The 24,928-nt window shown below is 42.8% G+C and overlaps 1 protein-coding gene across 1 annotated transcript in view; it reads left to right on the forward strand.

The window, feature by feature from the left end:
* Positions 1-24,928, forward strand: part of LOC140233928 (uncharacterized) — a 219,178-nt gene that overhangs the window by 11,988 nt on the left and 182,262 nt on the right. The window contains 26 exon segments of the mRNA XM_072314017.1: positions 286-445; positions 1,153-1,363; positions 1,953-2,182; positions 3,181-3,414; positions 4,616-4,762; positions 5,302-5,466; positions 6,154-6,414; positions 6,925-7,245; positions 7,925-8,039; positions 8,750-8,967; positions 9,677-9,838; positions 10,226-10,381; positions 11,982-12,148; positions 12,849-13,008; positions 13,799-14,012; positions 14,531-14,763; positions 15,105-15,338; positions 15,805-15,951; positions 16,128-16,553; positions 17,080-17,515; positions 17,978-18,195; positions 18,589-18,732; positions 19,376-19,549; positions 20,637-20,803; positions 23,891-24,050; positions 24,564-24,762. Coding sequence (XP_072170118.1) covers positions 286-445; positions 1,153-1,363; positions 1,953-2,182; positions 3,181-3,414; positions 4,616-4,762; positions 5,302-5,466; positions 6,154-6,414; positions 6,925-7,245; positions 7,925-8,039; positions 8,750-8,967; positions 9,677-9,838; positions 10,226-10,381; positions 11,982-12,148; positions 12,849-13,008; positions 13,799-14,012; positions 14,531-14,763; positions 15,105-15,338; positions 15,805-15,951; positions 16,128-16,553; positions 17,080-17,515; positions 17,978-18,195; positions 18,589-18,732; positions 19,376-19,549; positions 20,637-20,803; positions 23,891-24,050; positions 24,564-24,762 — 5,459 coding nt within the window.

Below are 24,928 nucleotides of genomic sequence, written 5' to 3' on the forward strand. Positions count from 1 at the left end.
GGGCCAGTATACCTTTAACACTCTTAGGACTGAAAGGGATGGTATAGATTTGATTCAGATAGGGATGCAGAATTGTATGCTCTTTAACATTTCATAGAGTGGTTTGTAAATATCTTGCAAAATGTTCAAAGCTAAATCCTCATCTCAACCAATACTGTGCAGTCCCTTTAAATGCCATTGCAGTTGCACTGTAGCAAGCATGACTACGGTATACAAGGATTTAACCTTTCATCCTCATTGAATTTATATGACATTTATTATCTCTTTTCCCCCCTCCACCACTAGGAAAACCCAAGTTGAGGAGCTGCAGGACGCCCAGACCCGCTACAACGACGTCAATGCCGACTTCAACAGCTGGCTCAGCAGCGTGGAGCGCAAGTACGAGAGTCTCCCATCCAGCGTGAGGGACCAGGGATCCTTGCAGCAGCAGATCACGGAGGTCACGGTGAGGTCATACTCATTTTTGGCTTTTTTTTTTTTTTCTTGAGTGTTGGTCTACTTGAAGACACCCTAGCCCCATATTTCCTGTTATGATGTGTGTTTGCATTTTTTGTGAGTGGACATTGCTTGTTTTGCCAGGGTCTGGACAACGCTTTGTTGAAAATTTTATGCCCACTCTGTATGCCTGACCATGCTGTGATTTGCTGTCTAAAGGAATGTAAAACACTGGTACTATACATGTATTTTTATTTTGTTTGCTTGATATAAACTTCTAGATAAATTTCACGATTTTGGTTTATTGCATTTCCTGAAAGTATGGAAACTTGAAGCATTTTCTTGATGAAACTTTTTAGTATTGAAACTGTAATGGAAGAAAATGTGCAGTACCACTGTTTTCAGTCGAATTTAAGTTGCATTATATAATGTACTTGTAATATTTCATCTACAGAGTTTACACGTGATGTTAAAACATAGCGTAAATTACTCCTATTACATTAATATTTTTCAAATGCGCATCTACTGTAACCCTAATATTCTTGTGTACTTTGGATCAGTGGCACACCAGCATAATATGTATGCCCATTTAGAATAGACTGTACTGCTAACGATGAACATAAATTTTGTAAGTGACTGTAATAATTTGCAAGACTAAATTGTAGTTTGACTCCAATTTCAATTTTCTTCATGACGCTCCTTCTTTCCGCCAACCAGCCGCTGCACTCTGAGATGACCCAGGCAACCAAGCGCATGGACGACGTCAAGTCCATGGGTCAGACCCTTGGTCAGCTGCAGAGGGAGGTGGAGAAGCCCATCCAGGTGAACGTCCAGCGGTCAAAGGAGTACAGCATGCCGCCGACCGTCTTCCAGGACAAGCGGCCGCGCACCGTCGAGGAGGTGCAGAGGAGCTTCGTGGAGCCCGAAGGTGAGAAAACTGCACCCTCTATGTGCTCAACCTCTTACTCTGTGTGCCATGTCAGTGTGTCTGACCCATCTGATAGCTTGCCAACTTGGCATACTTTGCTCAAACTCCCAACTGTGCTTAAATTGATCGATGGTTTGAATACTGGCCATTTGCAAGAAAAAATAACCATCAGTACCTTTGTTATAACATTTGTACACCACAGCAAAGCGTGCAATTTGCTCTACTTTGTTGCTGTTCTGCATTCTTAGTGTAAATGGTTCTACAGAAAGTTACATGATTTCCAAAAAGCTTTTATGAATTGTGATCTCAGAGTGATATGGCATACAAACGATATGCGATGTGGCACACAAAGACAGTACAGTTACAGTACAGTACAGTTACACTGTATGTGCTTTTTGCTTATCTGATTAAAAAGTGAGTTCTATCAGACGCACATGTAATGTTATGCTATGCTTGTAACATTGAGCCTAGTACAATTGTATATAGCCTATGATGGAAATTGCTTTTTCTGCCAAACCTGCCGTATTGCCTAAACTCACTCCAAATCATTACGTCTCTCTCTCTCTCTCTCTTTCTCTCTCTCCCGCAGAGTCGCCCATTTCCCGCGAGATGACGACCCACAACACTCGCTACGACACGCTCTTCAAGAACCTCGGCAACCGCCTGGACGACCTGGAGCTGATGCGGAAGTTCATGGGTCTCCACGACGACGGCAGCGAGCTGATTGAATGGGAGATGAAGACGCAGAGCAGACTCGAGCGGGAGAACCCGACCAGCAACGACATCGAGACGCTGCAGAAGGAGATCAAGAATTACGAGGTTGGCACGCCAGTATCTTGTAGATAAAGACTCGTGTGGGATCGCTTCATTCAACAAAAGGTTTAAAATGCTGTTGGGGAAGGTTTCAAGTACGGAGATGTTACACTCTTGGGACGTGGATCATCTGTGAAATAGCGCTTTGAACCCTGAGGGTTAAAACTGTCAAAATATTTGCAACATTGTCTGTTATGCGAAAGATAAATCCAAGTCATTTCCATGACATTGGCATGAATCTTTGGATGAAACCAAAGTTAGGGTCAATTTTTTTAAGCTTTTACAGCTACAAAGTTGCAAGGTATGCAAGTAAGAAAATCTGCCCAAGTCTTCACAATTAGGTGATAAATGCCTTGTGGTTTTAAGGATGGTAACGTTAAGAGGAGTTTTAAATTGCATTGGCTGTAAAGAGATTATGAGCGAGTCTCTTTTGTGGGGTTATGAATGTCTTGTTGAAAAGAATGGATGTGTAATTGGTGCATAAACAGCATTGAAAAAGAAATATCCTATTGTGAGGATGAAGCTTGATTTTAGTTTTTACACAGTTACAGGTACAGGATGTACATACATGTAGCATAATTGCAATAAAATTATGTATACACGTACATTGTATGTCATGCTCTGGAGATCATACTTGCCAACTAATAAGATTTTATCAGACTCAGTAAGATTTTTTACATTAAGAATAGCAAAATAAGATTTTCTGTCAGAGAAATAAGATTTAAAAAAAAATATTTAGATATACCTTTCATGTGTATTTTCTGAAGACTTGACTGAAAGTAAGATTTTGAACTTCAGTTTGCATATAAGATAAGATTTTTGCAATCCACGAGTAAGGTATTTCATCTTGAAATGTTGGCAGGTATGGGAGATGGGATGACATACATTTACCAGGTACATAAATTTATGTGTTTATACTGCACACAAAACAATGGCCATTGAAAGTACATGCTTACGTTGAATAAAATTCCACATCATAAATCTTTGCACACACGCTTGTACAGACCATCCATGAAGATATCGTCAAGCACGGTCAGCCGGTCACCGAGACGGCCGCGCAAATCGACACGTTCCGGCGCGACAACCAGCCGCGGCTGTCCCGCGAGCAGCAGAACACGCTGGAGACCACCTCCAATGAACTGCGCACTCGTTACGACGAGCTCCTGGGCAAGTCGCGCTATGACATGAAGGATGCTGATGAGAAATTGAAGCGACTGATAGCAGAGATGGACGAACAGGTGAGTAAAGCAAAACTAAAAAATATAAAGGTTGCCTCTGACCCGACATCTCTTTCATTTTTGGAACAAAACATTTAATGTCTACATCAGTCAAGCCCCCAACCTTCAATGCTAACTCACAAATTCAGTATGCCTGTGAACGGATTTTGAAAGATTATGAATATATGTATCTACACTGTATATATCATCGCTGGGGTGACAAGACCTTGTATCTGCAATTTTGGTGAAAATGACTTTTTTGGATTAGTGGTCAGATAATCAGTTACAGTGTATTAAAGTGATGTCCTGTCCAAGTCCTAGATGTCTTACCCAAAAAATGAAGCCACCACAGCATGTCAAAGGAATGTCTATCCCATTGGATACAGTGCTTTGGCTGCCATGTTTTTTTTGCTCACCTGAACATTTGACATTTTTTCTGTGTGTGCTTTTGTGTTTTGTTTTGTTTTTTTTTTTTAATTTTTACTGCAATACGACCATTTACATGTATATCGTCACTGAATAAAGTCATGCTCGGCAACCTCCCCGACCAGAACACGTACAAAGTACCTGTTAGTCACTCATTTTTGACAGCCATGTTTATGGGCACAGTATCATGGCTGCTGTGAAATTCTGGTGGTGACTGCTCTGCCCAATTGTGCCAAACCTCTGGTGTATTCTTTATACACTATATTTCGGTACAGTTGAACCTCTCGTATCCGGACAAGTCGGGACCGGGGCTCATCCGGATAAGGGATTTGGCCGGATACGGGAGACTCAATGCTTTATACATGTACATATACATACACATGTAGGTCCTACTGATGTAGCCCATTGTAGTACCACATGTAGTAATGTGTATACTGCAACCTTTTCATTGTTACACTCAGTAACAGACCCCAAAATAGAGGTGTATGTTAATGTTGGAAGTAATATGTAATTCATGTGTGTTTGCGTAGGAGTTCTCAAGGAGTTGGGAATCCCCCTTTCCTCCCGTAATTATTAAAAAAAAAAAAAAAATCACGGCGAGATTGCGTCGTATAATAGAGAGATCCGGATAAAGGGAGGCCGGATAAGAGAGGTTCAACTGTACTTGTATCATCTTGATCACAGATAGAGTATATTATATTTTGGGTATCTTTAGAGTTATACATGGCAACCAGTCTGCCCAACTGTGTATTCTTGTCGTATTCTTATCAACCCCTCGCTTCCTGACTCTCCTCAGGCCATGATTCGGTCCATGGTCACCAGTCTGTCGACCGACCTCCAGGCCAAGAACGACTGGATCAGCGACGCTGAGAAGCGGCTGGGGTCTGAGCAGCCCCTCAGCGAGGAAGGGCGCCCTCTGCAGCAGCAAGAAGCCGATCATGATGTACGTTTATCGTAGAGTATTGTACTCAACATTGCTTAGTGCCACAAGGGCAATCACAGCGTAAATGATCTTGAGCTAACACATTTGCATCTTACTACAAAATAGAAAATCAAAATTGTCACCTAGAGAATGATATCAAATGAGTATTATAATGTAGCTTTGAAACCTTTGCACATTAGATTTGGAGACACAATTTGCTCTAACCTGTAAAAAATGTCTATGCTCAAAATTGGCAACTGAGGTATGAATTTATGAAATGTTGATGAGCTGATATGTGATATGTCAGTTCTCAAAAAGTTGTGCCATAGTTTTTAAATATGAATTTTACCAGCATGGCAGAGGATGGAAAAGGCAGCTAATAAAACTGAATTACTTAGGCCTATATTTTTTAGGTGGATTATGCGGGACTATGGTCTGAATTGCTGCTGTTAGTCCACTTACTGCTAATTCTAAACCGTGTGTCGTGATTGATATGTGATGCTGTGTTTATGGAGAAGTCAACCATAAAATGATGACTTTTGACTGGATTCTCTCGACAGGTGCTGCATTCCGACATTGTAGCCCACCAGGAACCAATCCTGAAGTCCGTGCAGGACACGCAGACCTTTGTCGGCAAGTACGGCGACAAGCTCCGCCCACAGGACCGGACGCAGCTCCAGGACGGGGCGGACAGCCTCCGAAGTCGCTACGAGGTCGTCCTGAAGGTAAGGATTAGTAGAAGATGAATGAAAGTGTCTTTATTTATCATGTGATTGTCTTCAGAAGGTGGAACACAATTCACATCACAAATGCAATGAATCTTTTTTGTATTCGGAGTATGATACAGTGCATGCATGTACCTCTCATAAACTACTTGTACTTGCTTTATGGGTATTGAGGCACGTCTTGAATAATAAAGCTATGTAAGTGTTCCCTTTGAACTTGGGGATGTGACAGTTAAAAGAAGAGACTTACGTATAGCCGCAACATTTACCCATTTCAGCAAATGTGGTGCATTCTTGGAGTTTAACGGCAGTAATCAAGAGGATACCTTAGACAAAATGATGAGTAATTTCTCACTTATGGCAAAATATTCTAAAGTCTTCATGCAATCTCTTTAGATTTGTACCGATACAACGTGTATAAATGATTCTGAGGTTTGTAATGTTCAATTGACATAGCACTGCATATTACAGTATAAATGATGATTGGTGGTGACGATACAGAAGGGAGACTGGTAGAATCAGTATGGGAACACTGCCATTAGGTTGTATGTGTGGGCAAATTGAGTCCAGTGCCATGTTACAATGTATGCTCACTCCAATTCATCACCAACCTCCCCACTTGTTCCTCTTTCCCTGTGCCGCCCCTCCCTTCCTCCTCTTCCCCTCCCCCCCAACAAAAAAAAACAGGAATCCAACCAGCGCAACAACAAGATCGGCTACTCCTCCAACGACCTCGACAAGTACGAGAACGAGGGTGGCACGTTCCGCCAGTGGCTGGAGGAGGCGGAGCGGAAGCTGGAGAATTCCAAGCGCAGCATCCCGGAGGACCATGAGGTGATGAAGGGCAAGCTGGAGGAGCAGAAGGCCTTCACCGAGGACGTCAACGACCGCAAGGGCGACCTCAAGTTCATCAACATGACGGGGCAGAAGTTCCTCGACAATGCCAAGGTGAGACAAAAATTCTGAACCATTTCTGCACTCGTTCATTGTGAGAATATCTTTAATTTGCGCAAAAGAGGAGAGAAATTGACTGATTATCACTTATCCAAACATTTATTTTTGTCATGTAATTATTTTATGTATCTCATTCTTCATTTTTTTCCTAATGCCACATTTGTTTAGCAGTGTACATGTATGGTGCTTCTAGTGGCTAAAGTTTGATAAGATACAGTGTATTTGTATGTAGTCAAAGCTCCTTTTATATGCAGCTCATGCAGTAAGCATTGAATGAATTTGAATTTGAATGAAGCAAAATAGTCTCCACATTGCAACACTATACAATGTCACTAACAAATTTGCTCTTTTGCTAAAGTCACCCTTTGAAGTTTGCCCCCCCCCCCCCCAAAAAAAAAAGACAAGAAAAAAAAGAGCAACTGAAAGAGACAAGTTGTTTATCAGAGATTTCAAAATTCTTATATAATTTTGTATGTGCAATGTTTATGCTTTGTCGTCCCATAGAACTACAAAAACAACCTGGCCCAATTCCGGACGACAGTCCTGCCTCGCGAGTTCTCCCGTCAGTTCCGCGAGAACCCCGAGTCCAACGTCATTCGCACCAATCTCTCGGACCTCAATGACCGCTACGACCGGCTCAAGATGGACTCGGCCACCTTCCTCGGCCGGCTGACCGACGTGGCCAGCCGCCAGAAGAAATACAACAAGGCGGTCAACTACATCGATGGCTGGCTGACCAGCTCCAGGACCAATCTAGACCAGATGGTCAGGGAGCCAATTGCGGCTGAGCCAGCCGAGATCCAGAAACAGATCGACAGACTGAAGGTTAGCTTTTTACTGCTCTTATAGTTTTTAAGCTTGCTTGAAAGTCATTGAATGGTGAAGATCATCTTTTTTTTTTTGTTACACATTACACATACTTCTTATGTTCATATCATAAACTTGACAATGTGCATTTTAATTTCTTGTTCCAAAGAATGTAAATCTAAGGAAGGAACGTATCTAAATGTATTTAATTTCTAAACTACACTACTTTGTGCAGGGTGTACATATAGACTTACAATGTACCAAGATTTTAGGTTGCAGTGTTCATATTTCTAAAATTGTCAAATTGTGGTCAATGCTCGAATTGGCAAAAATGGCACAGTGCTTAGAAATGGATCCTGTGAACAGTGTTACAAACAGAGGCAAGTACAATGTGCTTGTAAACTCAGGAAATAGTTTCAAAGTAAATATCATACTTGCCAACTAGTAAGATTTTATCAGATTCAGTAAGATTTTTTACATTAAAAATAGCAAAATCAGATTTTCTGTCAGAGAAATCAGATTTTTGAAAAATATTTAGATATACCTTTCATGTGTATTTTCTGAAGATTTGACCGAAAGTAAGATTTTTAACTTCAGTTTGCATAGAAAATAAGATTTTTGCAATCCATGAGTAAAATATTTCATCTTGAAATGTTGGCAGGTATGAAATATGCTTCCCATAACTCATTTCTTTCAGGCTTTCTCTGACGATGTCGTCCGGCACTCTGACGAGGTGGAGCTTGTCGATACGACCGGCGCTTCGCTCGGCGAGGTCTTGCCCGACATGAAACCACAGATCAAGAGAACTACTGGTAAGTCCTGGATTCTTCAAAGTTTTCCATTGTGGTTGAACGTTTGTTGGCCCTCAGGCAAATCATTCTCCCGAGGATAGCAAGAACATGCCTGCAGAAACCTTGTACAGAAACTTGTACTGTGTAGGTCCTTTGCAGGACCACATTCATCTCCAAGAAAGAATACATGGTGTACTGCAAAACCGTTAACTACTATTTTATAGTCCTGTATTCTCCATTGATCTTTCAATTATTTTTAATACTGCATTTTTACTGCACTCATTTATCCACCATGTTTGTGGAGGCAGTGCGATAAACTTTACCACTCGGTATTCTGTGATTTCACACTTTCCTCATTTGAGTAGTTTGGTATCAATTTTAATGTCTTCTTCACAAAGCTTTATACCCTTCCCAGTATTTGATACTAACCAGTAGCCTTCCAGTGACGGAAGCAAATTTGCCTCATGACTGTGTTTTTGGTAACAGTGTGCTGAGTATTTGATGGCGATAATGCAGGTATACAAAATAGAAATGTAGTAAATTCAATAGCCTTGCTTCAGTAGAGTAATTTTCTGTAAAACTTCCCCTTTGATCATAAGATTGTAGAACTCCCCTCTTTGAGTCTGCTATAACATATCTCGATGGTATCTTCACCATGTCCTTGAGCAAAGTCTGATGAAATCTACTGTAGATGTGTACATATTGTATGAACTGTCCTGCTGTTTTTGCAGGCGACGTCCACACGCGATATGACGGTCTCCGCGGCAACATCGACGAGCGCCTCAGCACGCTGCAGAGCGCCCTCGCCCAGTCACAGAGCGTCCAGGACAGCATTGGTGACCTCCTGCGCTGGCTGGACAAGGCTGAGAGGGACTACCACGTGCTGGACAAGGGCACGGCAGTCAAGGTGAAGAAGGAACCACTGCAGGAACACTACCAGCAGTACAAGGTAAGGAGTGACTTTGCCTCTTTACTTCCTTACATACAGTAGCTACTCTAACTTGCCAAGGTTGTTTCATTAGCATTGGGATAATCTCCCTGCCCCCTCTAAATTATACTCACTCACCCACACACTCACACACACACACACATAAAAAAAGGAGAAAAAAAAACCCCCAAAACAAAAAAAGCTTGACTATAGTTAGGAAGAAACCACTGCAGGTGCACTACCAGCAGTATAAGGTAAGGAGCAACTTTACCTCTTTATCTCCTTACTGTATCTACAGTGTACTCTATATGTAACTTGCCAAGGTTGTTTCATTAGCATTATGATAATTCTCTCCACCCCCTCCAAATTAAACACACACAGACATACAAACAAAACAAAAAAAGCTTGACCATATTTCGCCCACTGAGGTGTGAAAATGCCTTAGTCCAGTAAGGAGACCATGGTGATGCAGTATTGATCAAGGAATGAGATGAACACAATTTATTGAAAATCACTATCCTTGACGTCTATCCCAACTGGACAAATAAGACATCCCAGGGCATGTGACAGCACAGTAAGGGCAAGCAAGATTACATGGTAGTTTGCAGAGTGGTACATACTTTTTGTCTTGTAAAATTTGCTCTTAATTTCCACTTTGAGACCACCCTCCAAATTTCCAAATGACAAGAGAATCATGCAGTATCTGAACTTTTTGTCCGCTTCTTTGCAGATCCTGCAAACGGACATCGATAACCACCGCCCCATCGTGGAGTCCATCAACCGCAAGTCTGGTGACCTGATCAGGAAGAGCGAGCCGGGGGTCGCCCAGCTCATCAAGTCAAAGGTCGACGAGGTCAACGAGCGATTCAACAAGGTGGACACCGACACTCAGGTGAGGAGAAAAATGGAAGATGTTAACCCTTGACCTTGCTTGTGACTTGGGACTGTATTGAAGAGTGAAATGATGAATAAATTGTGCAATGAAAGGAAAATAAATGAAGAATAAATGAAGACTGACTGACTGAAAGGGAGAATGGAATGATATATGAATTTATGATTTCAGACTGAATTAATGAATTAGATGATGAATTCATTTTCATGAAATGAAAATGAATTGAGACTGAATTGATTAGTAAATGATGAATAAATTGATGAATGGATTGCTGAGTAATATTGGCATCTGTTCAATGAAGACTTCAGCTGTAGTTGTACAAGTCTCTGTTCTCATCTCTTCTAAACACCCCTCTCTCCCTTTCCACGTTTCCCCTTTCGCACTCAGGCCACTGGCAAATACCTGACAGACCTGACAGACAAGCTGAACCAGTTCGTCAAGGAGGTCGACGCCTTGGAGGACTGGGAGCTTCCCATCCTCAACGGCATCGAGAGCCGCACCTTCATGCAGGGCAACCTCAATGAGGTGGCCAACAAACTCAAGGTAGGGAAAATAAGGAAGTCAACCAAGGGACCTCACCCTCAAGGATTTTTTCCCGCAGCAGCAGAGCTGCCAAGTCCTCCCCCTGGTTCTGCAGGATGCATCCCTGGAAGCTCAAATTACTCCTATTGTCCCAATAAGAGAATATAAAGAAAAGAAGTTTCCATAATTTGGGAAATATTTTCACCAAGATGGAGAATCCTATGGAAATTAATGGAGTTACGTGTACCTTACCCTCAAGGCTCCACCCCCCACCCCCAGTAGTGGAGCTGCCCTGTCCTCTCTCCTGGTTCTGCAGGACACTTCCCGAAAGCTCAAATATTTCCTGTGGTTCTGATCTGACAAATAGAATATAAAGAAAAGGAACTTCCATAATTTGTAAAATGCTTACACCTTCAGTGTACAGCACTTTTAGACGAGGAAGAACGTAATACACAAATATCTCGCCAATCACTCATTTGAACCTTGCTTGTTTTCATGTGTGAATGTTAGTAGGCCTGCAGTAAGTAGAGTGGTAGGATGATTTTGATTATGCCTCCTCTCTTGCCTTTTCAAAATAATATAATTGCTTGTAGTTGTTACAGGTTGGTTTGTTGATTCATTTGAAGTACAGTATTTATATGTTGTACGAGCAAACACTACCACGGGGTGTATTGATGGCGACACAAAAGTTTGGTTGAGTGTTGTCTCAGCTACAGATGTTGACCCAAAGTATTGGAACAGTCCTGAGCCAGATATTAAAAAGTGTTCCACCCTGTACACTTCCAAACACAAGAGGAAAACATATTTGCTGATACGAGTATTAAGGTGATAAGTACAATATACAGTGCTTTTTAGTTATGTTTGTCTTATCTTTACCATGTCAAACTGCCCAACAGACTGAAGACGACTCTGAACTGCAGGCGCAAGGAGTTGTGAGTTCTTGTTTGCGCCATTGAGTCACTCGCCTGTACCCCTCATTATATAATCATGGACATACAATGTACGCGTATTCATGGAGCCATTTGATTGTTCATGTCGGGTGCTGCCATGGTTGGTTCCCACTCTCCCTGTGTCTCCTACTTCCTACCTTTGTTTCTCTGTCTGTCTTTCTATTTGTCTGTCTGCCTCCTCTCTCTCTTTCCCTCCCTGCCTTTCTTTTCTCTGTTTGTCTGTTTGTCTGTCTATCTATCTCCTTTCTCTCTCTCTCTCCCTCTCGCTCATCCTAACTTTCTTTTCTGTCTCTTTGTCCGTCTGTCTGGCTGTCTGTCTGTCTGTCTGTCTGTCTCTGTCTCTCTGTCTCTCTCTTGTAATTTCCACTGTATAATCATCTGACTCTTGCAAACTTTTGGATCCAATATGCTTCATCGAGGACCCTGCATACAATTCATGGAGCTGCTTCCGCATCTTCCCCCTCCACATACAACCAACTGTACTCTACATTGTATATACATTTGTACATCAATTTATACATACACACCATTTTTGGTTACAAGAAGGGAAACTTCATTATGCTTTCAGTGATATGGCCACCATATCATACAACATCTCTGATTTCATCGGACCAAACTGTAGAGTGGGGCGATCCATTGATAATCTTTCCGTTTGTCCCTCGATCCCTCAGGATGCCCAGCGGCAGATGGAGAGCCACCTGCCCCAGGTCAATCTTGTGCGTCGCCTCGGCAACGAGCTGCTGCAGTACCCCAAGGCGAGCGACACCTCCTACGTCGCCACCGTCCTCGACAACGTCAACCGCAACTGGGAGTGCCTGGAGGATGCCATCGAGAAGAGGTCAGTGTCAAAGGGCAAAGGTCATGGAGAATGGTTGAATTTGAAAAAAAAAGGAGAAAACAAATGCTGTCATTTTGTTTTATCTCATTGATTTTGGTAGAGGGAGGAATTTGGCAAGGGGTATCAGAACTTGAGCTTAATGAGGATTACATCAAAATATTAGATTTCATAAAATTTAGCTAATGTTTGTGTGCGATTTTCGTAATGCTACAATGAAGTCTCAAACATCAGGCTGAATTTAGAGAAAAATGTCCTACAAGATGACGAGTACATGGTACCTTGATGATGTGTCTTAAAAGAGTCAAGGTTATTTGAATTTTACACAATGTAGTCATGTACCTGTATTAGTATCATGTATGTTATGTTCATCTTTCACTCCAAATACATAGTAAGCGACATGCATTTGTGTATCAACAACTAGAAAACAAAATTAAGCAGACAAACAAATACAATGTGTAACTGAAACTTACCAATTTGGTGCTTTGAGTGCCAATGGACACAGAAATCCCCATAACATTGTACACACTGTCCAAAGTCCGTGGCACAGAAAGGGTTGAGCAAGAAACCTACATTTGTACATTGTAGCAGTCAAACCATGAAATGTCAAATGTCACAGGATCAGCTGTTGATAGTCTTCCAATCCAGTCTTCTCATTTAAATCATTAACACATCTCCTCGCTACATTTTTTGTGAAATCCAGGACCCAACAACTTGAAGACCGACAGGCGGCCACCAAGAAGTATGGTGCCGCCAACTCGGACACCAACTACTGGCTGGACAACACGGAGCGACGGGTCAAGCAACTCCAGCCGGTCTCCAAGGACAGACAGACCATCCAGATTCAGCTCCGCGAGGTTCAGGTGAGTGCCCCCAACGGAGATTTAAGAAGACTCGGAAACAGATTGGCTGGGTCTGGAGTGTGACTGATCTTGAGTCTATACACATGTTTCAAAAGCTACCAAACATCTCATACACCTCCTGTAATGATGCACTTCATTTGGCCACCACAATAGCAAATGCAGATAAAATTTGAAATTGAAGTTGCTGTTTTGTTTTTTTTTTCATTTGATACACTGTAGCGTTTGGTAACACTATTGTAATTGATGAGTAATGTTCAAGTACAATTGTACCTCTGGTATTCATACTACAATATGTGTGTAGTACATACAATGTACATTGTACATGCATATTCACTGAAAGTTACATTGTAATTTAAAACGTGTAGTTGTGATTGGAACTGCATTAAAAAATGTACCATTTTTAAGTTATTTTTATTGTAGTTTATACAATATCACTGTGTTTATGCTGTAGTTTACAGCCACCTGTACATTTGTACATGTACTTCTGAATTACGTATAGCAAAACTAAACAGAACTCACAAGAAGCATGTTGAGGAAATCAAGTATACATTGTACATGGATTCCTGCTGTGTGTTTGAAACTCAAGAAAAAAACCAATTGTTTTAGGCTCCTCTGTGGGAATAATAATAATAATAATGATAATAGTGATATTCAGTTATAAAGCGCATAACCTATGTACATATATTTTTCTGTGCTGCAAGAGCTCCATACTGTATGCTTGGCAATAATGAACGGTTGAATTAAAAACAGATTGGTTAAGGTTTTGTTTGAAATTCCTCTTTTTCCACAGCCTCTCTGCGAGGAGGTGGTGAACTATAAGCCATCCATGGACGAGCTGAACAAGGTCGGCAACAACCTGGACCGCATCATCCGCGAGACCAACGCCTCCACGGCGACGGAGCCCCATCTCAGGTCGACGACCCTCGGGCAGGAGCGCAAGCCCGGCGAGAGGATGAGGCCGAAGCTGCCAGCCGGACAGCTTGACCAGTCCGGCTTCTTTGATGGTCAGTGATGATCATTTCACTAAGATCAGTCTGAAATAATTCTCTTTAAATTTCTCTGAATTAAGAGACTGCAGTATTGAAATATTATGTTGATAGTGATATTGATATATTGTAATCTACTTTAATATCAAAGTATTACATAATGAAATACAGAATATAGAGGAAGGAACTAAAATGAACACAGAGTTTACACATTCCCTTTGCCGCTCATTCCAAGACTTACATTTGTATGTAAACGTTTAATGTTGATAATAGACTGCATAGAATATGGCAGGAAGATTAGGATATAAAGTACATTCATTGGAACCACCAGGCATACACGTAGCAATTCAAATTCAACAAAATGCAGCTAGAAATTACTACATGTAGCTTCTATAATTTCTCAGTAGTTTATCAATACAGTCACCATCATGTACAAGCGTAAGAGTGAAGATGTGACATTCTGTTGAGTGTGTCAGGGAAGCACAGGAAGCATCTATTGATGAGCGACTGTTTCTCTTCTCAATTCTCTGTAACAGAAGAGACGCCGATCCAGGACGAGCTCAACGTGTCCAACGAGCGCTACGAGGAGCTCCTGCGCAACCTCAAGTCCCGCCAGGACCTCCTTACCCTCCTCAGCGAGTACATGGAGATGATGGGTCGCCTTGGCGACACCCACGAATGGGTGGTCGACCTCGACGCTCAGATCAACCAGAGGAAGGGCGGCCCCGGAGATCTCGACTCGCTCAAGCGCAACCAGGATGACATTTCGGTGAGTGGGTCTCCTGAGACGATGCAACCTTTATTTTCTTGTAAATCAAAAGAAAGGAAACAATAATGTTATTCACTTTTTAGATGTGAGTTACATGTACACTGATGTTTGGAGCATCGCTTGCATAGATCAATATTCCCGCGTGAATTAAGCCTGTTAACCCATTGAGGACGGACTGATTTAGCCACAACACACATTTCCCACAGACACTTACTCGAGTATAATCGGGACTCGTCCTCAACGGCTTAAACTGACTATAGAATATTGCAACAACCACTGACAACTTTAAGAGTATACCACAATAATGTGAAAATGTGTCTCTCCCTCTCCACTTTCTGCAGTCCATGAGGGCGGAGTTCGAGCAGCGGCGGGTGCCGATCCAGGAGGTGATCAGCGACGCGGAGGCCTTCCTGAAGGTCAACCGCAGCCAGCTCTCACCCCAGCAGGTCCAGGACATGCAGGAGCGCATCAACGAGCTGCGGCGCTACCTGGACCAAGTCATGGTCATCACGGAGCAGATCGTCAAGGAGACGGAGACCCAGATCATGGCCGTCAACCTCCAGATGGAGGAACAGGTGAGTCATCCTCCTTTCATACTCCTACTTTACTTTTGTCATCCATCTCATCACTTGTATCATGCTAATGAAGGAGGAACCAAATGATAACAACAATAATAATGATATAACGACGATGATGATAATGGATGATGGTGATAATGGTGATGGATGATGATGATGATGACGATGATGAAAATGATAGTAATAGTGATAATGATGATAATGATAATAGTATTGATACAATGAAATACAAGGTACAGTTGTATTGTAATGCCCGTTACCACTCTGTCTGAGTGCGCAAAGAGCACAAGAACTTCCTCACACAGCATAAACAGAAAGGAAATAAAAGAAGGAATAGAAGAAATGTTACCTGAATTGAATTGAAATTGAACAAAAAACTGATTCTCATCATAACCCTCTGTTACCCCTTTCTTTAAACTGATGTGCATCCTAAAACTCTCTTAACCTGTTCTTGACCTTTCAGTCCCAGCTGGACCTGCAGTTCCTGGAGGTGTCGGCAGCTCTCCAGGACATGCTGGAGTGGGTGAAGCAGGCTGAGGAGCAGCAGGCTTCCCAGCAGCCTCTGGCTGAAACCCTGGCCGATGTGGACGTCCAGCACCAGACACACACTGTGAGTTCAACAAGCCCCCTCTTGGTGTACACTCTATGCATTATCTGATTTCCCCACACCCCTAGCCTTTACCCTTACCCTAGCCCAAATCCAAACCCAAACCCAAACCCCAAATTACACCCTCTGATCTGTCTCTTAAATTCTAACCCTGAATGTGCTGTGTTCATGTTCTCCAGAGATACAATGATGATGTCCAGGATCACTCCGAGCCTGTCCAGAAGGTCATCCAGGACGCCCAGTCCCTGCTGAAGGCACGCAGCTCCAAACTGAGCGAGGACGACCAGCGGCTCCTGCGCGAGAACTCGGACGAGCTGCGCTCCCGCTACGACCGGCTCAACAAGCACTCCACCGACCGTGCCAACAAGCTGGGCTTCGCCCGCGATGACTTGCACAAGACGGAGGAGGACTTTGGCGAGTTTGACGAGTGGCTGCGCTCGGCCGAGCAGCAGCTGCAGAAGATCACCCGCAACATCGCCACCGACGGCGACAATCTGCAGCGGCAGGTCGGCGAGCACAAGAAGTTCACGGACGACGTTGTGACGCACTCGGCCGATCTGAAATACATCAACAAGGCTGCCCAGCAGTTCCTCGACTTCAGCAAGGTGTGTTGGAATTCTGTTTTAAATGGATTGAGGGTCAGGCAAAGTTTTAACCTGTACCCTGGGAGACTCCAACATTTTCATAGACTTTGCACAGCAGCTACCAGCTGCCAGTAGGCAATGGGGTCATGCTCATCTGATATGCTCTTGATCAGAGATTTTATTATAGGCCTTCATTAAACTCCAAATATAGTTTGCAAGGAAACTGGATCAGTACTGTAGAGCAAGAAATCCAGCCAAAACTCATTTAACAGTAAGTTTTTTGCGGCATAAGAAATAAGAAATGCATTGTGTTTTTCAATTCCTCAGCGCTGTACACGTACAATTGGTGTATAAGATTTAGTGCTTGTGTAACAATTAGAATGTACAATGTACATGTACAGTACACCGTATAACACCTACAAGAAATGATGTATGACGAATTTAAGTAAAGAGAAGGAGGTTCTACCTCAGATGGTAAGTAACATACTGCTTGATGAGCCTCTTCTTTTGAATAATGCATCCTTATGAACCAAATCCATTTCTACAGAACTACAAGAGCTTCCTCGCTGACTTCCGCAACAAGGTTGGCTCCAAGCAGTTCCTGCGCTCTTTCACGGAGAACCCCGACAGCAACATCATCCGCAAGATCGTCGGCGACCTGAACGCCCGCTACGAGCGCCTCAAGACGGACTGCTTTGACCACGCCGACCTCCTCCAGGAGCTGGTGGTGAAGCACAAGAGGTACTGGGACCGGGTCGGGACCACCCAGGACTGGCTCGAGGGGGCCGATCAGACCCTCGGGGAGATCCTGCGGGAGCCCATCGGGGCGGAGACGGACACCATCCGCAGGCAGATCGAGAAGCTGGGGAACTTCCGCAAGGAGGTCGGAGGACACAAGAAGGACGTGGACGGGGTGACTGAGGCCGGCGTGGACCTCAGCTCGGCCCAGCCCAACATTAGGAACACTGTGGACCAGACCACAGGTAAAGGCGTCCTGTATACCTAAATCTTAACATTCACAAGAATATGCTGGGAATAAAGCCCACTCTTTTTGCCACTTTAGCAAGCTGAGTTTTGACATTAGAGCAGGTCAACTATCAACACTAGTTGATAGTTTTTACTCAAAGGTGTAGGTAACCTTGATTGGGAGTAGCCCATCACCAGTAGCCAAATTCTCACAAGAGTTCAGTTCACTTGAAATGATATCAACATAGTGGCATAGTGGAGGTAATGGCTTGCGCATGAAAATTCGGAATTAGTGACATTTTGTGCACTAAGATGAGTGAGAGATATTAACTTGTGTAAGACCAGCCCTTAGTAGAGTATACCCGGGGAAGTGACTGCGGGAAATGTGTGTTAGAGCAGAATCTGCTTGTCCTCAATGGGTTAAGGTAGCAGCCCCTCACCCCCTGTCTCACCCCTTCCTGCTTCCTCTGCTCCCACAGGTGGCGTCGTGGACAAGTACGAGGCGCTGCAGGGCCAGATCAACGACCGGGCCAACAACCTGGAGAGCGCCCTCGCCGAGTCCCAGAATCTCCACGACAACCTGGACGAGCTGATGTCGTGGCTGGACAACAAGGAGAAGGATGTCCACATGATGAACAAGGGCACGGTGGTGGTGGTCAAGTCGGCCCCCATGCAGGAGCAGATGTCTCAAGGAAAGGTAGGTCGCAGTTTCTACAGGAGTTCACCTACAGGGGGCGCTATAATCTTGTATGAACTGCTGTACACGCTTGAAACTTGACTCTAATGGCGCCCGTGTCTGTCTCTGGCTTTTCCAACTCTAAGCAATGCCTTTATGTTCGTTTTATTGTACTTCTTAGTTTATGACATATTGTTTTGAGTTGATGTTATCAGATAATATAAAATACATGTAGGCGCAAACTGCGGAGAATGTCTTTGAAACTCTTCGCCTCTTCCTTGATACCGTATTATATGTGACTGATGATTATAATAAAAAAAACCAAACCCAATACCAACAACTACATGCAAAAGAAAGATGACTGTAAAAAACTCCGACAGTGTGTGACATGCAACTTTTCTTTCTCCACCATAGGTGATGGAGACTGAGCTGGAAGTCAAGAAACCTGTCTTGGAGCAGATGGTGATGGCAGCAAACACCTTTGTCCAGAACTGTGCCCCGGAGGAAGGGCTCATCATCAAGCAGAAGTTGGATGACCTCCATGCCCGATATGACCAGGTTTGTACCATGTTTTATATAATTTCTTTGTTTTAAATGACTTTTAGAATCACAATGGTATGGACTTTTTAACTCATTTGCAATGCAGTCCTCTCGTCACACGTTGTGGTACCCTCTCTTTGTATCTGCCAAAATGTTATGAGATCAAAGTTGGGGGGGGGGGGAGGGAATTGCATGAAAAAGGGTATTTGATGAACTGAAACATTATGTCAAGGACAATAGGATCAGGATGATATTGAGCCCATTTTGACTTTGGATGTGCAGTTTTTCATTCCTTACATTCGTTTCTACGCCACCGTATAGCGTTCGCAGAAATTTTGTGACAAAAATATTGCTGCACACATCAAACAAACCCTAGCTCGTATTCATATGATTGTTTTGTGCAAAAACAAAGAAAAGGAATGTATTGAATTTCATTGTACACAATTGCAGCAAATCTGGCATGAATCTGCCAACTGTTACTACAAGACTTTCTACTCTGTATCGCACTGCATACTTGTATACATGCACAGCTCATTACTACCTGAAACATGCAAAGTGCACATTAGAATAGTCTTATTGTATCTCTGACAAGTTGAGATACAGTTGGTAAAATGCTTCCGTCTCTTTATCCCTCTCCCCAATGTCCATCCATCCCATGCAGGTCTCTGGGACGTCCAAGGAGCACGGTCAGCAGCTGTCCAGTCTGAAGGACAAGCTCTCCGACTTCGAGCGGGCCCTGGACGAGCTGGAAGACTGGCTCCTGCCCAAGATCTCCCGCGTCGAGTCCAAGGAGTTCATGACCCAGGACCTGCCCAAGATCAGCGAGGAGATCCAGGTAAGGATTAAGCCCTTGTGTGCCACGGATTTTTTTACTAGTGTGTATAATGCCATTGGGATTTCTGTGCCAATCAGCTCTCAAAGCACACAGAGGATTAAACTTTACTCTGCTTTGTTTGCTGATCATGGGGGCATTTCATGAAGCGTTTTGGTCGGCTATTTTTCTGACAAACTGTTACAAGCTACTGAAATCCTTGCATCTGGGGGGCGTTTCATCAACGAGTTCGTCGGAGGTTTTCACCGACGAATTTGCTATCAGCCAATCAGACGCAAGGATTTACACTGACAACTGTTAAAAGCTAATGAAATCCTTGGTCTGATTGGCTGATAGCAAATTTGTCGGTGAAATCTCCGACAAACTCGTTGATGAAACGCCCCCCTGATTGGCTGAGAGCAAATTGGTCCGACAACTTTGTTGGACAAAATGCTTCACAAGAGTGCTTTCTTTGGTTGTTGGCACAGATGCCTTGAAACTAATCTTTTGGATTACCTAATTCCCCTAATCCCTATTGTGTCACCATGACCTCCCTGTTGGACTGAGGCACCATGCTACACCTGTCTGGGCTTGCTAGCTTTACAAAAAGGTCAAGTTTAGAGGGATTTCTGAATGCTGATGAAAAAGCTTGGCTGGTGAAGTTACATTATGCCCGGGCGCATAAAGGGTTAAGATGGATGGAACAAGATGAAGCATGCTTTTTTTTGTTGATGAGAGGTATAAACAAAAAGCCAGGAAGGACTATTGTCTGTTGAAACTTGTGTAGTGCTTGGTGTAATTTGTTTACATATGTAGTGTAAATTCCGTTTTTTTTTTTTACCTGGATACAATACACTGTACATGTACTTCATTGCCAAGGTCAGTAAGGAGACTAAGGTAAAGAGTTTGGATTGAGATGGATGACATTAAACAAAGCATGATGGTTTTGACCAGGGATTGCCAAAAACCTGAAGGGCTTGACACTTTGACAGCTTTCTGGTGTTGTGAGCAAATCTTTGATGTCATGTTTTGCATGATATACATGTATGCTTAACAATTGGTTCCAATGACATGATTAACTGGTTTTTCCTCCCCTCCGCTCCCCCATCAGCAATGCCGACGAGAGGTTGACCAGCACCGGCCGCAGTACAAGGTCATCCACGACATCGCCGACGAGCTCATGAAGCACCCGAAGGCCACGGACGTGTCGGAGGTCAAGACCATGCTGAAGAACTGCGAGCTGAACTGGGAGACACTGGAGAACGCCCTCACGAAGCGGTAAGTCTAAACTGGACAACAAATGTACTGACTATTGGAGGGAGTGTATTGAGAGGAGTAGAACCAGACTCTTTCTTTTCTTGTCTTTTTTTCATGGTCATGATTGGCCAGTTTTCTATGCTATTCAACAGCTAGCATAAAAACTGCAGGTACTAAAGGTACGAGGGTAACTTGATGTTTTCTCCATTTCTTATCTTTTAGTCTCACTTCAGACATTCAGCTTTTCTTAATTATCCAAGAGAAGTAGAGGAGATTGCCTCAGAAAGCCCACACATGTTGCATTTTTTTTCTATGTACATGAATACTTGAAAAAAAACCATGAGAACTTAAGATACATGTAAGAGAAAGGATGAAGAGATTTATTTATTCCTGAGAATTGGTTTACACAAAAGCAAACATCCAAACATTCAAATGAATATTTGGTATTTGAAGTGCTTTTACTTTGCCGGTATCAACTGAAAAGAGGCAGAATTACGATGCGAACCCTCTCTAATTCTTGACCATTATCCTAGTAGCATTGGGGCTAGGCTTTTACAAGTTTGTGGCGACTATGATTGACGTCGTGATAGATCCTTTACCATAATGCGTTGAGACAAGGACTGGTGACTGCCAATAGACTCCAACCTATATACATCTCTGATTATCTACTCTATGGCTTTTCCTACCTAAATTTTTTTTCTTCACTTACACAGTCTAAGTTTGGCCACTGAGCCAACACCTACTATGTGAGTATTGGCGTTCAATTTCACCCCAACGTGTGCCATCTCCGCCCCAACTCCCCTTAAGTCTCCCCCTCCCCTCCCCTCCCACTCCTCCTCCTCCTGTACAGTTACACACCCTTTATAGATAGTAGTTGAGTTCATACTCTTGAATGCCTCAGGATGTTGTGCGTCATTACTCACCCGCAAGTCGTCTTTCTTCTGTTACTTGTCCTCCTCCTCCTCCTCCTCAAAACATGCATTTCAGTCTCTTTTGACAGAGAATTGTGGTTTGAGAAAAATAAAAGGGGGATACCCCTACAGAATGCTGTAATACCTTTTTTCCACAAGTGCCCAACAATTTCTTGGGTCTTCTGTAGTGACTGCATAACTGTCCATTGAGATGTACATCATGCATTCGACACACCAGATACCTGTTTTCCTCATAGACTCATTAGCGAGCTTTAGATCTGCAAAGCTAATGGTCATGATGTGCCTCCTCCTACAATTAGGTTAGGCAATGGGAACAGCTGTGTTGGGCATATGCAGGACAACATCTTTTTTTTTTTCTTTTTTTCGTAATATCTGCATCGTGGGATTAGCGTCGCAGATCTAAAGCTCTCTATTGTTCCATCGGTGCTGTCTTCCCCGAGTGTATCAGCCCACGGAGCATTCGAGATGTGTGATTTCACCCGCATGACTAGAGTAGATTGTTTGAAAACCAATGTTTTTTGTTACTCCACACACAGTAAATGCCGAGATTTACTCATCACAATGCATCATACAGTACCTTTATGCTGAGTGGAAGAATTGACTCTGAGCATGGACCATATCATATTCAGTCTGATTTTTGTGTACCTGCATTGTACAGTGTAGCTCTAGGATATGACATGCAGTTTGTCAATTCCACCGCACGCACACACATGTACCTGTGTGTACTGTCATGTTTGAGTACATGTACAGTTGTACATACGTACTGTACAAATGTATGTGTACAACTTGTATCTCAAATGTTTGTCGTCCATGTATACCTTCACATATTGAAGGATTAGTGCATCGGAATTCCGCTGAGAACTTTCAAGACATAATTGTACACTGTAAATGTTCCTTCTTCTTTGAGTCAAGGACTAACCCTGAAAGGGCCAAGAGCCAGATCCGCCCCCCTCAACGTTTCGCACAATAATTCTGCAACGCTAGAAAGCCTCGTCATGAGGCTTTGTGACTGCCTCCACTGGATATACAGTAGCATAGCCAAAAAAGCCCAGCCTGATTAGGGCTAATCGCTTCAGTTGATGTGCATCATTATTTGCCAAGTAAACATATTCTCCACACAAGCCTCTTGATCGAGACAAGGATTGATTCTAAACTGCTGTGTTTCTCTCAAAATCCCACTCCTTCTTCTGATCTTCAAGGTTCTACCGACCATGCACATGTACCATCGAGTGTTTAAGGCATTGATTGTCCCCCTAAGTTTTGGTATTGAGGCTGCTTGAACCCACTGATCAAATGTTAATGTTAATCAGCCATTTCCAATATGCTATGTGTTCAATGAAATGTAGATCTTTTCGTGAGGCATGGTCGGTCGTAGAAAGGAACTTTTATTGGTTTCTAGATTGTACGCTTGGATCAGACCATTTGAAGGAATGCTGAATCAGCAAACTCTTCATCTTTGTTGTGTTGCTTTTGTTTGTTTCCCCAAAAGTTTGTAAGAAAACAGCATATGCCTGAAACTGCACTTCAAGGATTTGCCCTCATGTGATACATACAGTTTATGTCTTGAAGTTTGCTAAAGAAAATTTCTGTATAAACTCATGTAATTGTTTTTGCACTTTCTGTTGTAAGTTCTATAGAATACCCTTGCACTGTCCATGGTTTTTTAGTGTGTGTGTTTTTTTCCTTAATGGGACAAGTATAATGTACATTTTAGTGATGGAATACTTAAGAAAACCATGACATGCACTTTGAAAATATCCATGTACATATATCACTACCATTGTGTGTTCCTGAAGTTGTAAAGCATTGCCCTTTTACAATTGTACATGATTTCATCTGAAGTACATTGTACAGTATGTCAGAAGCTACAGAGCTGTAGACTGTCAGCAAAGATTGTTTCATGATCTGCATAGCAAGATCATAGAAGCTGATTTAAATTTGTTCTTTTGCTGTATAGTACAAGTTTTTATGTCATTCCAAATTGTTAAAAAGGCCAATGGTTTATTTCTCTTATTTATACAAGTGTACATGTATGTTTGTTTCTCATGTAATACAGTGTATTACCCATTTTACACAATCGGTGTACCTATAAATACACGTAGTGTGTATATCCAAATTTGTAAATTCACATGACTGGAATTTTGACGAACACAATTTAACGTTTTCTTATCTACAGATCAGAGCAGTTTGACCGTAAGCAGGCGGCGGCCAAGAAGTTCAATGGCTCATACCGTGAGACCATGGGATGGGTGGACAACCAGCTGCGCCGCATCGAACAGATGGGCCCCGTGGCGCGGGACGTCAACAAACTCCGCACCCAGATCAGAGAACTCAAGGTGAAGATTGTACATTGTAGCACTTTATTATAATATATTATTATTTTTTGTTGTTGTCAATTTCTAGTTTTGCCATGTGACAAGTTTCTCCAAGTGCTTTGCCCCCAGATCATGGGACAGCAATCCCAAGATTGTTAACAGTTCTTTATTACTGATTGTCACAAACTGAAAGCATCATCAGTACCTGTACTTGTGCAAGAGGCATTTACAATGTAATCTTTTGAAAACTTGTCTTGCAAAAGGGAATTGATTAGGTGTACAACGTACACTGTAGCTTGTCCTGTAGCAGGGATGGGCATTGGAGGGGCTAAGTGTTGTCAGTTTCTTAGTATTCAAACAGGTGGAATCTTGCAGAGGAACCCTCATTTGAAATACAAATGAACATCAACTGTAACTGTCTACCAAATTACCTTTGTGGTCTCAATGCAACAGGCTATCCAAACCCTATACAGCGTATTTGACACAATATATCTAATTTTGGCTTCTCTCCATCTTTCTCTTTCACTCTGTCAGCCGTTCGAAGTGGAGGTGAAGGAGTACAAGCCGAAGATTGACGAGAACTGGAGGTTCGGCACGGTGTATGACCGCCTCATCAGCGAGACGGAAGACTCCATCAACAACCGCCCCCACTACCGGTCCACAGAGATCGATGTCACCAAGCCCATCGATGCCAGGCCCCCGACATACGCCACGCCTGAATTTGTGGAAGACAGTAAGAGTTTGTTGTACTCTATCTTGAAGGAAGAATAAGACTGAAGAAAGAATTAAATACACAGTATGAATATACATGTATGGAAACATACACTTGAACTTTGTATCAATAGATCACCGACAGATTTGGTGCAATAACAGCAACAAAATTAAAGAAGATATATGAG

This window comes from Diadema setosum, chromosome 10 (genome assembly GCF_964275005.1).
Source record: "Diadema setosum chromosome 10, eeDiaSeto1, whole genome shotgun sequence".
Lineage (NCBI taxonomy): Eukaryota > Metazoa > Echinodermata > Echinoidea > Diadematoida > Diadematidae > Diadema > Diadema setosum.